The sequence below is a fragment of the Strigops habroptila genome, chromosome 4 (genome assembly GCF_004027225.2).
Source record: "Strigops habroptila isolate Jane chromosome 4, bStrHab1.2.pri, whole genome shotgun sequence".
NCBI classification, from domain to species: domain Eukaryota; kingdom Metazoa; phylum Chordata; class Aves; order Psittaciformes; family Psittacidae; genus Strigops; species Strigops habroptila.
The window spans coordinates 53972739-53989986 of NC_046358.1; the positions used below are offsets into that span (position 1 = coordinate 53972739).

Here is a 17248-nt window from a genome sequence, read left to right on the forward strand (position 1 = left end):
TATCCTACAAATATTTAAACCTCTCTGTATTTATGTATGTATACTTAAAAATATTAATACAAAATATATGTATATGTGCAAATAAATCTGTATTCTACATATATGTATACAGATCTGTATATTATATATGTACATGTATATATACGTAGAATATGCTTTTTATAATATAAAATATATAAGCATATCTATACACATGTATTTATATATAAAGAGAGAAAGAGACATTCAATTTCACTTTAAGAAAATGGAATAGGAAACTAATAGGAAAGTTTCTGCTTGTTAAGATGTGTGACTTTGTCATGGCATGCACAACACACTAACTTCCATAGGGCATACTTTTTAAGAGTAATCTCCTTCTAGTGAGTAAACAAGTTGCCACAAAGGCATCTTCAGCGCACTTAAACATGGTCCACGTGGGGACGTACTGCAGAAGAACTAAGGTGCTACAAATACATATGCTGATATACTGTGCTGTTGTTTCCTATATATCTAAACCCCAAAGCCGAGCGTCAGAAGGAAGTACAGTGGGTTACAGGTAAACACAGATGTAAGACTTTAAACAGAGCTATCGAAAGAAGCTTTTTGCCTTCTCTGCTTTTGGAAGTCTATTTGGATAGGCATTTTTGCAGAGTTCCTTCTCTTTTCTTGTTATCTGACCTAGTGAAAAAAATTATTACAAGGGTGCCTTACTTTCTGGATCTGGCTGTGAACTGGGCATGCCATTGTGGCTCACAGCTTTGCAAGATGTTATTATGTTGGACCGATATGTGGGACTCTGAGTGTACCACCAAGTCAGCCCTCATCCTTACTTTTACTTTTGATTTTTTTCCCTTCCTCTATGTCTCTTTCATTCCTATTTCAATGTATGTAAAAAGTGTCAGCACTAGCTGGTTCCTACTTTGGAAAAAAAGTAGCACTTCAGCTACTCCTGCAAATTCTTTCACCCTTTGAGCAGTGATTAATATACAGGTTTAAGAAGAATTTTTAAACAAAAGCTGGAAAAAAGGGAAAAGAGCAAATATGCAGGCTAATGGTGTACCCTGAGGTGAGAAAAATGCTTTTTTTTAACAAGCCAAGCATAGCAAAAAAGCTATTCTACAGTGAAATTAATAATTACCGAAAAGATTTGCTAGCATTGTTGTTGTATCCTTTATAAGAGTATGGGTAACATGTTTAAAAAACATGGGAAGTGTGAATCAAAGCCCAAAGATTCAAACTGGTCTCTAATTTTTAATGTGAATTCTATTCACATGCCCCTGGTGCATAGACTGAAATAGTCTGTGGATAACAACTGTCTTCAGAGTGATGCCACTTAACCTGAAAATTGTATCTGTTCCTCCGACGGTATAGATTTCAAATTTTCATTCTGTTTTAACAAAGCTTTAAGGTAGGGAATGGCATCTTAGCGCCACATGTAGTAGGTGCCTAGCTATCATACATGATTTCAGTCCCAAATATTTTCCAAAGGCAAGGTTTGTTTATTAACTGAACCCCATGCTGAGATTCAATCAGTCTAATACAGGCTGAGTTTGAACATTCAAACGTATGCCCATACATCTTGGGCATATATCTTACATAATGATGTTGGCCCCAGACATCTTTCTGGGTTTGTTTATGTCTGTTATGGATTCCCCTCATTATCCATGCTGTTTGAGGGATTCCCTATGGATTCAGCCAGTTTATTGCATACTTTTTTAATTTTATGCTGAACGGCATGTTCTGAGTGGCAGCTCGTATGGCAGCTCTGTACAGCTTCCTCTCAAATCCAGAGATGAATGCTGTGATTAAGATTAAATAAAATAATACGGAAACCAACATGCTGCAAAAGGGTATGTGAGAGAATGCCCCGGGAGAGGCAAGAGGGTTATAGAAGTAATGTGAATGATAAAACATTAAGATGTTGACTACTCTTCCTATTTCTCTGCCTTTTAATTATGGTTAACCATTAGAGCAACAATTCTGTGATTTACACGATCTTCCTTATTGAGCATCTATAGTAATAACACTGGGAAAACTCATTTATTAAATTTCATCAGAGTGAAGGGATGTTTTAATATGCCAGTCGCTAAGCACATCTCTATGTGCACACAACTACCAGTAACATTAATTGGAGTTGCATAAGCAGATCAGCCAGAGAAGGGAGTCTTAAGTACAGAAAGTAGAGATTGGCATGGGCCACACTCCGTTCTCAGGAGTATGTCCTGCTCCACTGAAGTAAGTGGAGTTTCTGAGGCTCCTTTCCTGAGATGAACATTGCCCTTTTCATATTCAGTGTATAGTAGCCAGTTAGTTCTTGCAGGAGAATTTACCAGGAGTAATATATGGCCAGAAGAAACGAGGGCTAAAAGACAGTTTTTTCTTGTGAAGCCTTTGCATTATGAAAAAGGTTGTTTTCAATCTGAAAATTCAGATTTATAAACACTTAATTCATCAGTTCCCCGTGCCTTTCATTTGAAATAAACAGCCAGCAATATTATTTTAAAATAAGGCAGAAGGTGTAACAAAAATGAAGTAATGTTTTGAGAAATATGTGATTGATGATTAAAAAACAGAGAGAGAAGGGGTGGAGGGGTGTCAGTCCAGCATTCATTAGTCAGGCAAAACTTCTGTTTGAGTGTGCATTAAGTCAGGAAGACCAGACAGTGTGTCTGGAAAATTATTCTTTCTTTAAGAAGTCCATTTAGTCTTTCAAAACTATTCTCTTGTTTCTTCAATCTTAAGGCATCCTTTGACTGACTTAGTTATTTTATATCTATTGGTGCTAGAGAAGACAAAAGAAACTTTAAAACCTGGAAACATAAACGTCATTGAACCACCCACTTTAAAATAAAAAGGGGTGGGGAGAGAAAGAGGGAAAAAGCAAAGAAAGAAACCACAGTGGATGTTTTCCAGGAGGAACATGCTACTCTCTGTAAAGGGGGCTAGTGTAACAAGAAGTCATCTATTCTTGATTTCTTTAGACAGCTAGAGCTTTGTGCCTTGTCTAGTTTCTACTTTTTAAGAGCTTGTTCTGTGTAGCAGAAATAATACAATAAATGGGTTTAACCACATTTGTCTCAGCTAGACAGTCTGCTTTGTCAAAGATTGCTGGTACAACATAAACAAATTATGTGTTTGTAGTGCTTTTCAATGAAAGCCTATCTAACACAGCGGAGATTGTGTTTCGGCAGCTGTAGATTTAATCTCCTACCTGTCAGTTAAAGCAGGCATTTCCTGAGCAGATAAGGCCTGGCTGCAGAGGGGGAGCAGCCACAGCTGGACAAAGGGCCATTGTTGTTGCCCCGTAATTCTATGTAGATTTGCGCGGGCATTTCATCACTCCAGCTCGGTCGGGTTGCAGAGGAGCCAGCCTTTCAGTGCAGGTTCGGCAGGCAGAGAGAAAGGGAACTGCAGCACAGCTTTGTGCAATTGACTCCCACTGATTATCGTGAGCAACTGAAGAAAATATCCCAACTTTGAAAGCAGCGTCACTCTAATGTGAGTGTGATCATAGGATTCATGGCAAGGATCTATTCACAAGCTGAAAGTGTGCTTTAAATAACACTGGAGTTCTGACAGTTTGGGGAAAGCCAGGGAATGGGAAGATTGGCATTCCTTCTTGAATATCAGGATGCTCTGTAGAAAAGACAGCACAGCAGTGTGGCTTTATATCTGAAGTGTAGCTGTTACTGGAATTTTAACACACAAAGTTGCATAAGAAAAACCTAATGCTCACTTTAAATATGAGGTTCCTAGTTTTCTGCCTTATTTTACCTTTAATGATTTTGTTCTTTCAAGATGTTTTTGTAGATGAATCATAAATGTAGAAAGTTGAGGAACCAATACAACTGATCCAAGCCAGACACGGTGCAGGAGGGAAGCAGGCTCTGTGTATGTCATTGAAGTTTAGAAACTCTCTTGCTTACTCCCAAATCTACAATAATTACTATATACCTAGCAGTGGCAATCATCTCATACTGTGCACTCATACTGTGCAAACACACCGGTTTCTTGGAACCTTTTCTGAGTAAAGATGGCCAGATCATGTAAAAATCTGAGGAATCCTAGGAATAGATGGAACAAATTAATTTTTGCATGCAATCAATATTCCGATTTAACTTTGATCTATAGACACAGGAGTTTTCTGTATTAAACTAGTTCTCCAAATAATTGCCCTTGATAATCCTTTGTGTTTCTATCTAGATACTCCATAAACATCATGTGATTTCTGAAATTATCTAGGTTACTATTCTGCATTAAATGTCTTTCAAAAGTTTACAGAAGCAAGAATGTTCTTACTAGATGTGAATACCTCCTTTCACTTAGTCTCTTGAATATTATCCATTTAGGCTTGAGAAAAAAAATGTCAATACTTGTCTCTATAATAAAAAAGAGTAAATTCACAGAGGAGTAAATACCTGAAGAAATCAGCCATAAGACGGGGTGGGATGGGAAAGGTGTTTCCTTTCCACAAGTGTGACTCATATCCACCCTTGTGTCCTGCCAGAATACAAGTGTTCAAGGGCTAAACAGTGTAGCAGTGGCATGTACTTGCTCAAAAGCTGCCTCATTCTGATTTTGCAACAGAGCGTGTCCCATAGCGAAGTAAATGGCAGAACATCTGTTAGCATCAGTGACTCCCTGGATTTCAGATATATTCTTATTTGTCTCATATAATAGAAAACCCCCAACCTGTTCTTTCTTTGTACCTTTTTTACCTCTATTGGGCAGAAGGAGTTTTGATCAGAAGTTTTGAAGGATGCTTCTAGTTTTGTTCCCAGTTCTGCTGGAGGTATTCTTTAAAGTGAAAGACAATCCTTCCTTTAGCAATCATCAGTGTTGTTGTGTTAGATGACTTTTTATACTGTATATTACAAGCCCTTCTACTGGGAGAATTAGTCTTATGTTAATAAGTAGTGATGGCTACTATTCAAAAAAAGAACTCTGTCTTGAAATGATGTGGGGGGGAAACTCTGCTTGAAAGTGCCTATATGAAATACAAATTTTAAAGCATCTCTTGCTCTAAATTTTTCCATCCAAATTTCAACGTACTCCAAAACCTTGCACATTTTGATATCACCATAAAAACATAAGCTAATAAGGAATTTCTGATATAATTTATATTTAGATTTAAGCTAAAATAATGGAGCTTCCACATATAAAATATCAACAAGTATCATTAGGCTGCAATATTTTTCTTACTTTGGCATGAATAAGGCAAGGTGCAAATGAGAAGCATACATCTTCACTAGTCTTTGGAAATATCTGAAATAATTGACTTGCTCAGTCTTCTGTGATGGCTTGGTGACCACTAACTGTGACAATTTGCATAATAGTCAACTCTTCACTTCTGTAGAGATAACTGTTTGTATCTGATTAAAATTAAGACTGTTTTAGTTCTCTTGACTTTTCCAGAAGTTGCAGAAATAGAGATTTGCTGTTATGCTTTAACCAAACAAATGCACACATGGGGATAACAATATGCTGAGTTTATGCAGATTTTATAACACAAATCTGAATAAAATACCCACTAATAGACCCTTAAGGAGTAATAAACACACATGAATTTTCCTTAGTTGCACTTTAAAGTGATTTTAACATACTACTAGACCTTAACAATAATATTTAATTGACAAGATCATGCATTTGTATGGATTGAAAAGGTGATAGATCTCTAATTCCAAATGAACTATAAAGTCACTTTTGCATAACATGTTTTATTTATTTCTCTATAGCAGAGATGTTCTCCATCCCTCCTAGTGAGAGTTTCTTAAAATACAGACAATTTAAATAGATTTAATTATCATTTATCATACTCTTAACTTCATGAGATCATCTTTAGTTGAATTCTGTATTTCCAGGTAGTCGAAGAGCTAGATAAAAACAGGGTAATGCGATGAGAAGCTAATAGAATTGAAATGAGTACTAGTGTTTAAAACTATTCTGATTTCAGCGTGGTTGGTAGTATTTTTCTGTGTTCTCTTCTTTATTTCCCAAGTACAAGGAATATAAGCTTAGTTCATTTAAAGTTTCAAAGTATTGAAGAAGAAATAATAAAAAATAAGGATGCTCTTTTTTGCTCTATGACCATGGCTGCAATTTTCACATTAATGTTGTGGCCGCTGCAGTAGACTTAGATCTCCAAATCATGCTGAAGCATTGGACAAATGGAAGAAACGATAGGGGAAAAGAAATAAAATGGCAGTTGCAATCCCTTTACAAATTCAGTAGTTGTCTACATATCTTTCGTAGTATTTCCCATATGAAATATTCTCACTTTGCAAGTCTTTGGTATCTTTTTTAGAGTTTATTTGTCAAAACTTCCCCTGGGATCTCATTGGCAGACATTTTCTTTGTGGCTCATGTACTTTCACTGAGAGGAAATATTTTTCAATTAGACTGTAGATAATTAGATGGCAGATAAACTAGGACATAATATACCTCCCTATATAGATACAGCTCCAGTGATTCTATATTGCTAACAGGAGCAGAAATTAGTCTCTGAATAATTTTCAATATGGAAGCTATGTCAATGTGATTTTCAGTGTCTTAGCTACAATGCACTGCATGGGTGATTACTTTTGGTCTGTTGGAGCCCACCTTTCTTCATAGCCGTTTGTACTCACAGAATCATGGTTCCTTCCCTGGCATTATTTATGCTAGAAGGGATTTCTCACTTAAGCATTTCATTCCGCTCTCATATATTATCTCTACCTTAGAGGATGTTAGGCATTGATGGTGCGTTAATTCAAAGCCTTGAGAGTTCCTCAGTTACATTTCTGAGTTCAGATCAAAGGCCCTGCCACCATTTGCAAGCAAAGTAGCCAGATCCTTTATAACTGAACTGGTCAGTTAACCCAGCCTTTACAGTCACTTTGCTTCACAGAACAGCACAAATAAAATAGCCAGACCATTAAATTACAACCAAAGAGACCCTTTTATTTTTTTCAGTACAATACTTCTTCAGTTTTTCCAAATGGATCATTTTGGGGACCAGAAAAGGCCTCAGTCATGGCACAAGTTCATTACAACATTGGCAGAGCTGGGGAACAGATTTCAGCCCAAACATACAAAAATTTTAGCTTATAGCTGTTTTTAAGCATTTAAGTGATCCCACTGACTTTCATATGTATATGTTATCTTAGAAGTCGTCCCTTCTTTATGCAACATGGTGTTTGCTTTCTTGCAGTCGCCAAAATGACCTAATCAAAATAAACTTCAGATTAACAAAACTTCTTCTATTTCTTCTCTTACAAAGAACAACAAAACCCAAGACTAGTTATTGAAATAAATAAAATTCCAATGGTGGTATAAAAATAATAGTGCCATGTATTGTATACAGACTATTTAAAATGCAGATGAAGTACATATATATAAAGTGCAGGGTATTTGAAAACTTGCACTAGTATTACCAGGGGCACACACACTGCTTTCAGTGCTATTTAGATTTTTAAAATGAATCAACCTAAAATGTAACCTGTTAAGCTATCAGTTATAGCCATTCATATATTCTATCATATGGACAAATACTTGGGGCATTCTGAAAATGCACATTCTTACTTCATACAATGCCATTTCCATGACACCTGGGAACGTCTTCTATTACAATGTAGTTTCTAAGTGAGAGTAGACAATTTCAAACACATTTTTAACTATGGAAAGTAAAAGCTTAATGACTGCTTACACAGGTTGAAGTTATAGTCTGGCTATACCAATTATTCAAGAAGTTAAAAAGTCTTTTGTAGAAATTCATGTTTAAACTATGAAAAGTTTAAACCTGTCTGAGAATGAATTAAGCTCTCAGAGAGGCTGCAACATCACAAGGACAAAAGGCACTGTACATTCTATACTAAAGGAATTAAAAAAGTCCATTCAGTATATTCAAATATTAGTTTCTAAGTTAACGTGTTGGAGTAGTCTGTTACACTCAATACAAATCTCAAGAATTCTACAAGTTGAAAACAGGTCCCAGAGATTTTATTGTAATTAAAAAAAAAAAAATAAAAAAAAAGAGCTGTAAGGAAGGGATAAAATATTATAAAGATTGTGCTTACTGTCTCTCAAAAAGATAGGACTTAATTCTCCCCATTACTGAAATAAATCATGCAACAGAGAGGAAACTTGTCAGGTTTGATCTTGAAAAGTTTGTGAGGGATTCATCCCCCATTACAGGGTAGGATTTACTTCTGCTCCTGAAACCTGTGATCCTCGCAGCTTTGAAGAAATGTGGGAGCTGCCTTTTTGCTTGCACTGATGCCATTCTTTCCTCTGAATGCCTTTACCCTCTAGCTGCAATATTAGTTGTTGTAGAGGCTGCTTTGTTTTTTTAAGACAGAACCCTTCCTCCTCCTCAGTCTCACTAAATGTGCTGTGTTTCTTATTCAAAAGAGGCAGATCATTTTCATTCAGAGCATTATTTTTGTATGACGTATCACTTTAGCTTCCATTTTCCATGCACAGCACTAACCATCAATGACTTCTTAACAAGGAGGATTGTCCAGCCTTCTCCTGAGATTAGCATTCACATGACTGTGGGACAAAGCACTGCAGATTTGCCCAGCTTATCAAACAGGCCACCAGCTTTTATTATTTCAGGGAGAATCAAATTGGAAGTTGCTTCTTGAAGTAATCAGGGCTGATTTGCTCTAAAGTTGCTTCCTGACTTAGATCTCAGACAAGGAAGTGCTGTAATCAGTTCCCAAGGGCTGTTAGAGTTGTGATAGGATATTAAAGGAATGGTACACTACCTTTTAAGAGTTCCCTGATCTTGGTGGCTTCTCATATTTAACACAGTTAAACCTGAGCTTCTTGTATAGAATCAAAGATTAATTTTCTGAGGTAGCTTTATATAAGAGATGATTTTACTTGAGGTTGCAGAATTGAATTTTGGAAAGAATATACTCAGGTTTCCTCCAGGATTTGTACAGTTCTGTTAACGATATAGACTGGCAGAATTGTTTAAAACCAAACATCTACTGCCTGTCACAAAAAAAAAAAACTTCATGAAAGAGAAAATGAGTCCCCCTGAGTGACACTGTTTGCATACTAGCCCATAGCGTGGGCTCTGCCAAGTTACTCTCTGACTGACTGCTGCAGATGCTCTTTCACAAGTATTCTGAGTGAGATCTTTAGTGCAAGTCTTCGGGGACAAACAATAGCACCTGTTCCTCACAAGATAGCAGCCCAGTTAGTCCATTCATGTATCTTTAATGAAGCTCTGGGGCAGATGGCAAAAAATGGCATCATCAACAACTTAGCACAGAGGAGACAAAAGGGGAAAGTGCCAATCGAACAATACGCTATTTTTACGAATGGGAAGAGACAGAGTCAGAGTGTTTCTCAGGCATCTGCTACAGTCTTGGTTTTCAGAAAGAGCTCAGAAAAATCTCGCTATTAAACTGTCTGGGCATGTAGCCGATTTTATGAAGTACACCTATCAACCCCTCCTCCCAATTTCTCCCCACCTCAGTAAAATCAAAATAACACTGATACTAATATTAATATTAAAACCCTCAGGAAAAAGTAAAAAATTAGGTGTCTACTGGGGTTTTCTTGGCATTCATTTTACATCTTCACTAATTCAGTGATACCTGTACACTCTCTTCCTTTCTAATGTTTATTTGTGCTTTTCAGTTGACCTGTGCTGAAAATCAACACCTATATGTACGATAGTTCTGTGTGAAAACAAAATTTAACTAGGAATAGTATTTAATATGTGCCAGAGGGAAGACCCATGGGAGGGAATGGTTGCTGTTCAGTAGGGGCTTTTTTCAGTCTGTATAACTCTCTGAAGTGTAAACTCAAACTTACACTCTAAATGTAAGCCACCTTTAGCCAAAGTTACACCGATTTGTATGGGCTGAGGACCCGATCCAGCATTCAGAGTAGTATTTCAAGGAAGAATAGCAGATTGCCAGAACATACAATGGCAATTTTCCACTCTTACAGAATTGTTTTTATTTGAGAGATTTTAAAAAAAAAAAACCTTTTTAGATATGATGGAGTGGATCCAACTCTACAGAATTGCATCAGGAAATAACCCTTGGCTTTGGTTCTTACATATTTCAAATTATTTTTAAGATGCTACGGTACAAAGTATTGCTATGGGTATGCATGCACCATGTACTCACGCATGTACTCACCTGATCTTTTCTGTGTCTTGTATTATTATGTTGGTGTCATGTACATTTGCAACCCCATGGAAATACTTTCTGTGTGTGGTGACCAAAAGAGATATTTCTGAAGCCGCATGCCCATTTGGTTAGACTGTAGATGTGAACTACTGAAAATTATTGTAAATTGTATTGTATTGAATTCCTTACGATATATCCTACAGTTGTTTCTATCAGACAAAGCCTGTGGTTTTCATTTGCTATATTCCTGTAGAGACAGTGTAAAGGAACACCACACAGCAAAACAAGGACCATTTTATCAGAGGTAAATGCCTGTGCTGGGCACATGGGATCAACTTCAATCTAACCAAGTTTAACTCATATCCTAAAACACACAGCCGGGCTTACCTCAGCTAAAATGAGAGAAATAGCTGCTCAAAGCTAGTTTCTTTCACGCCCCAGTGCCATAGCAGCAATTGCACAAAGACCTTTTCATTATAAGTTGATTTTCCTGAGAAATAGATTCAAAAAATACTGTAAAGTGTTTATTTTTTGCTTGACCTTTATTAACCTACATCTTGGGGCTTTCCCAAGAGAAGAGTTGTTGGTAAATTAACCCTCGTAGACACACACAGTAGCATTTCTGCACTGCATCAATGGTTGTGAAAGTCATGGGGATATGACAAGAAAATTTGGCACTATTTAGACAATGTCACAGGTCACCATATGGGATTTGACCAAAAAAGTTTTTTACAAATTAAAAGAAAAAAAAAGGAAAAAAAAAATTGCTTGAAGTGTAGTTTAACTTTTTAATAGTATTTAATACCACCCGTTTATGGTAGGATGAGGGCAATTTTTTTTTCTGACTAAAAACCCAATTTCTTCCTACATTTACTAGCTTTGATATATAAACCATTACATGTTTGCTTAACTACTGATCAGAAAAATCATAGTCAAACCCTTGGGTACTTCTGGGCTAAGGAATGGTGAATGAGAACTATTCGTGATCCTAGCCACTGTCTCTGAAACACATGTAGCATAAACTAAGAAACTAGGAAATTAACATGTGCATTTAACAGACACAATTCTATCACATCTCCCGTTTACTATATGTCGAATACAAATGCTGGTATAAGGTGAACAACTTTTTGCTTTTGCATGTTTATGCTTTTTGATAGATTTAGTAAGGTCAAGTTAAGTTTGATAAAGTAGGTTTTATTCTGAAATGGTCTCTGAATACAGCTCCTTAATTACCAAGCTACATGATAGTTCATAAAGCTATAAAACTGCTTAAACAGACAAACAATTTATGTATCATAGTGAGGTGTGTATGGCAAAGGATGTTAGTTTAATTGGGAGCCAAGATGTTGGAGCCTTAAATATTAAGCGCTGAGTTGTTGACTAGAAGACTATTTAATACTGTGATAAGATTTTGCAATAACATACCTGAGTTGTTGGTATATATATGAACAGTACAATACTGTAAGATCTCAGAATTAAAATTACCCTAAGGGTACTAAAATCTGAACATCAAAGTAGCTACTGCAGTGTTAGGTTACTTCTAAAATGCTTGTCACCCTGCTGTCTGTGACCAAAGATGAGAAAACTTGGGAAAAATTATTAGAAATACATACCCCTCTTCTTCTTAAAGAACCTGTGATGTTTTAGAGAGGTTTTATACCTTTTTACCTTGTGCCAGGACAAGAAATATTAATAATGAAAAAATAATAGAGGACCAGGAAGAAGTAGGAAAATGTGCAGTTCACTGAGACTTTGACACTGAGGGAAAACAATGTTAGTGAGGGCTTTGATGTGATAATGTGAAACTGGCAGGGATTACATTAAGGCAAAGGTTCTGTGGAACTGTGTGAACACAGGAACACTATCAGTACTGGAGAAATACCTGTCAAGACAAATTTGTGCTATTTCTGATCAGAGGCTCTCTTCTGTTTAGCAGGTTCAGGGTCACATGCCTCCGCTCATGATCCCAATTTTTCCACACGACCAGCGGACGCTGGCAGCGGCTGCTGCAGCCCAGCAGGGGTTCCTCTTCCCCCCAGGAATAACTTACAAGCCAGGTAAGCTGACAAGGACGTGAAGCTATTTAACATTTTAAGATATTAACTGTAGCTTCTTGTGTGATCTGTTTCATATAGATGATACATAACAGGTGTAGCTGGTTGGAAATAGTGTGGAGTTTTTTCAACTCCGCTTGAAAAAAACCTTCTGGTTTTCAGGAGGTGGATGGAATACTGGTTATTGACCATCATGATTTTTTTAACCTTTATTTCCCATAAAACCTTTTGCTCTAAATGTATTGGCCCACTTGCCTAGTAATTTGCTTCTCATCTGACCTGTGCCATTACACAAATGCCATTATACATATCTTTAATTAATTTTGTTATCTTCAGTATACTTGCCTTTTGTGCAAAATTCTAACTCTTTTGTTTGATTTCAATCTGAATAATAAAAGGTTTCAGTAGTTCAATCCCAGTCATCATTCAGACTTGTAACAGGTCACATAACCTTGCAGTGAAATATGTTTTGAGATGATTTAGCAAATGTTATGATTTCTTTCTTTTTTTCCTCCAAGTTTACAGGACTCCTGGGGAATTCAATTAGGGATATAATGGTTTGAAGCTACTTTCAGAGCCTCCTTGTAAACAGGGCTTTAAATGTTTAAAGACACATTGCCAAAGGAATTCAATGTAGGAAGATAGTTAAGTAAATAGAAGTCAACCTTATTTTCATTTGTACATTCTTTGTAAGTGACCTCAGTCCAGAAGCAGCAACCTTATTTTGCTTATTAATAGTATTCCCTGTCAAGCTGCCTTTAGCATATTAACCTGATAACTAATAACTACAAAACATATATACCAGTATCTTTTTTTGACATTAAATATGAAATGTACAAAGTAAAGCATTGATCCTGCTCCCACTGATGTTAGTGGTGGTTTTGCTGTTGACTGCAGCTGGAACAGGGTCAAATCCAAAGTAAAGCCTCCTAATAGATGATGTAAACCGCATACTAATTAAAAGCCAGGTTGAACCTAAAACCTTAAGTTTACTTAATATTAGATGAAGTGAGGCCAAGCAGGATTTCAGCAAGTATTTCCATTTGTCCCACTCTCTTCTATCTCTTTAGACTAGAGACATTCCTCTTTAAACACAGAATCTTTGTCCTGTTATTATCTTATTTTCAGGTTTAGAAATCCCAAAGTTCTTCTCCAATTTGGCAAACTGGTGCACTGTATGCAGTGCTCTGAAATGGAGCTCTGAAAGACACCTAGCTCTAGATGGCACAGGATGATGGTTATTCACACACATCACCACCTTGTGACAGTTGGGGACCAAAGTGAAGAATATTTTGTCTCCAAAGACGTAAGAGTTGCCACTTGTGGAAACTGTCTGTGACACACTGGCTAACAATTTTCTTCTCATAGACAAGAGAAAGCATGTGCTTTAGTTTCCTTCCTTTCCCCATATTAATCTGAGAGACTTTCTGGAGAGTGACTATTAATGATTAAGCTGCTGGTTGTGCTGCTCCCTGGAAGGTGATATGTCAAATCATGTTGTGTTGATTTTGGATCTGTAGGCTACTTTGTAAAATAATGACTTGGGAAGAAGAGTACCAGCATGATTTCCTGCAGAAGAACAGATTTCTATGATTATTCTAAAGTGTTCCTTACAGTACCTATCCTAACATTTTATCAAGCTTATACTGCTTTATATCCTGTTGACCTCATAGCAGAAGGTGATACAGATCCAGGGCATTTTTTTACTTGCTGGAAAGCAGGAGGAGAGATCTATAAAACAAGTTTAAAGAACGAAGTGCAGGCAAAAATCAAGGCCTAGATACCTCAGAACACAGCTAAGCTGTTGGCTAGTATGTTAGTGGTTTATATGTAGCTGTTGCTAGTAAAGACCAGAAGTCACAATGATCTGATTATACCCAGTGGCTTGCAAGAAATGAGAATATTTATATTTTTAATATATTTATTAAATTTTACAATGTGTGTGCCAAAGGTAGCTGAGCAGGTCAGTAGTTTCCGTTGGAGAGACATAATGATAAAAAAATGCCGTTAACTACACTTGGTATTGATTAATTCCTATTTTTGGCACTCTCAGCACAGTAGTTAAGGAATTAATGAAACTGGAGATTAAGCTACACTCTTTCATACAGAGGGTTCTCCAAAGTAATTTCTAAGGAATATTTATGAACTTGACTGCTACTACCTGTACTTCTCTACTTTTGTGAGAAATGAAACTTTCACCTCTAGAACTGTCAGTTTAGACTTGCTCATACTTCTGAGGAAAGGTAGCAGATGGATTAATCCTTCAGATACTTACAATTTTCTTCTTGGTTGTCTGGTTAGTTTCTATTTCATTTTACTCCAGTTTGATCTAGGCAAGACTGAGTTTTGACACTATCACTTTTCTTTGACATTCAGAAAATACAGTGAAAGGGATTTCAAGAATAGAAACTGTGGGAGCTGAGTACTTTTGAAACTGACTGTGTCATTTAGAGAATGTCAAATATTGTGTGCACAGTCACTTAGTTTGCTTTGCCCTCAAAGCAAAATGGGCTAGATAGAAGCCAGCTCCAACTTGGAAGCAGCTTATCAGTGTTAGTGTGACAGAGCAGCCAAGATGCGAAGTCCTGCCTTGGTGTACAAGTGGGGATATGATTATGTGCAGATGTCCATACAGATATATCTTCATGGACTAAGTGGGAAATGATTTCATGGCTGTTTAGTTCGATGCCAAGACAGCAGTTACTGAGTACTGTTGCAAATCTGCACATAAACTGCCTTGAAGCAAGAAAATGGTATTCCTATAACAAACGACACTAGGTCATGTCCTCAATTGAAGGACCTGTAGAAGAGAGGAGAATTTATTAGGTTCTGAGTCCCTTCCAGCATATTCCTTAGTTGCTCCTGAACTCCTGAGCTCAGAAAGTCATTATGAATAGAAAACCTGAGAAATTGCTGATGTACAACTATGATTCACGTTAATGCCTGACAGGACAGAGTTTCCTACTGCCTGGCAGGAAATATAACATGAGGTTGCTGTAAACCTCTTTCCACCCCTTCCTCTCCCTCCACCCCCAATGTTTTGGAGCTCTAGGAGGTGAAACAGTCCAAAGTTAGCAAGTGCTGATGACAAGTAATAATTACAGTAGGAAAAAAAAAATCCCCAAAGCCCCATGCTTCCTTATGTATCTCAAAGTCATGTAATATAATTTTCCGGCATGGTAAGTACTAATTGAGAAATCAGAGCTGCATAGACCACCTAATTAATTTTTTATACATATTTCAGTATTTATACTGTATACTGGATTAATTAAAACTTTAGGGCGCTGTGCATCTCAAATGGCTGTTGTGACTATTGACCTGCAGGCGCTTGACAAGCCTCGTAGAGTACCTGGTTGTGGGGGTAACCACTTATTCCACTGGGAAGCTGAGACTGGCAGCTGTTAGGAAGCTGATACTTGCCCATAGATGCTACACAGTTAATATAATTATTTTGCATTCCAAGTACAGCAAAGCAACTGTGCTGTCTTTCAGACTGTGACCACTATACTTACTACTTGGAACTGGTGAGTAACATAAGTACCATTATACCTCCTCTTCCAGTTCAAATTTCCCTTCACTTCCCTCACACATCCAGGAAAAGTCCAACCTCACGTATCCAGGAAAAGTTAGTGGACTGGAGTATCCCTGAATGTGATTATCCTGTCCCCATTAGTGCTCTGGGTCAACAGGAGAAGACAGTGAGTGGCATAAGGAGGAAGACAGTTTCCTCCTCCATCTTGCAGTGCCTAAAGTATTACCTCCTTCAAGTTTTGTGGCTAAGAGGAAATGGGGAAGTAGAATGATGATGACGTATAGATATAAAGTAATGCTGGGCAGGAGCCAGACCATACTTTGAGCAGAGCTCAAACAGAGCTCCAGTTTGCTCTGGGTGCAGAGTGGCAGCTTTCCATGCTAGCTGCATTTCCATGTGACTTGGAAATGAATGATCACTTTTGCATGATAGTTTTCTATTATGTCAGTTCTTCACCAGATGTGGAAAGTATCTCTTAAAAGATTACTGAAAATACAGACATGAGATATGGAGATTGTAAACCTCTGTTTTAAAAGGTTTCGATACGCTGCAGTGTATTTTCAAAGCATTTCTTTGTATTTCACACATAAAGTATATAAAGATGATGATTAGAATGCTAAGAAACAACTCCTGTCTGCCTACCTAGGTCATTCTACTTTATACACAACAATAATTTACGAGAGATTTTTGCTATGCTGGCAATAAAATGAAATGTGAAAATGGCTACAGTTTTCCTAAGCTGGTGGCAAAAATAGTGAGAAAGAGAGCCAACATTTTGGCCTGCTTCTGTTCCTATTTGCATTGGGGCAAATAAACAGTAACTCCTTTGAAATCAATGAAAGTAAAATTAGATAAAGCACAACAAACAAAACTGTCAGGCTTCTTATCATCCAGCTGGGCCTAAGAATGTGTGATATATTTGTCATCAAACTAATTAAACTCCTTGATTATGGTAGCTAATCAACAAATAACATCATCTTAGGTCTGCTGGATTTCACTAATATCCATCATTGCAGTTTCCATTTGGAATAGACCTTTCAGAAGTTTTTCCTTAAAGCTGTAAGGTAGTTTAAATTTTACGTAGCACAGTACTCCACTTTCTTTAGGCCGCTGTTCCTCTTGGCAGGTGAGAACAGAAAGCATACATCAAATCAACTGCGTACTGAGTTGGCCGTGTATCTTTGCATGGCAGAGGTGCTGCATGAGTCTTGTTTCTAGTGGAAATCCCCCAGCACTGGGTTAAAGTCTGTCATGTGTTCCCTGTTGGGTTTTACTGGTTGGAACAAGGAATTTGTAACCTCAGGATTTGTTGTAGCAATCCATATGATGTGCCTCGCTCCTAAATGTTGAGGTAAGAGCTGGAAATGGTAGTAGTCAGCTGAATATTTTCAGCTGGGAGTTTGCACTGAAGTTCTTTACCCACAGACAGGCAATTGTTGGGGCAACTGATTTTGCTGTGACATAAGGATGGCAATAAGGCAGTGTTGCCGCAAACCCTGTCCAGAATTAAGGCAGAACCGAGGTGGTGTCATTGGACAGGGGAGATGTTC

The 17248-nt window shown here is 37.3% G+C and overlaps 1 protein-coding gene across 19 annotated transcripts in view; it reads left to right on the forward strand.

The window, feature by feature from the left end:
- The window catches only part of SOX6 (SRY-box transcription factor 6), a 379634-nt gene that overhangs the window by 260008 nt on the left and 102378 nt on the right, over positions 1-17248 (forward strand). For 16 of the 19 annotated variants that reach the window (XM_030481391.1, XM_030481392.1, XM_030481383.1 and 13 more), the window contains one exon: positions 12046-12169. In XM_030481391.1, coding sequence (XP_030337251.1) covers positions 12046-12169 — 124 coding nt within the window. The remainder of the gene's footprint in view (positions 1-12045; positions 12170-17248) is intronic. The other 3 variants (XM_030481396.1, XM_030481378.1, XM_030481380.1) reach the window with 1 other exon arrangement.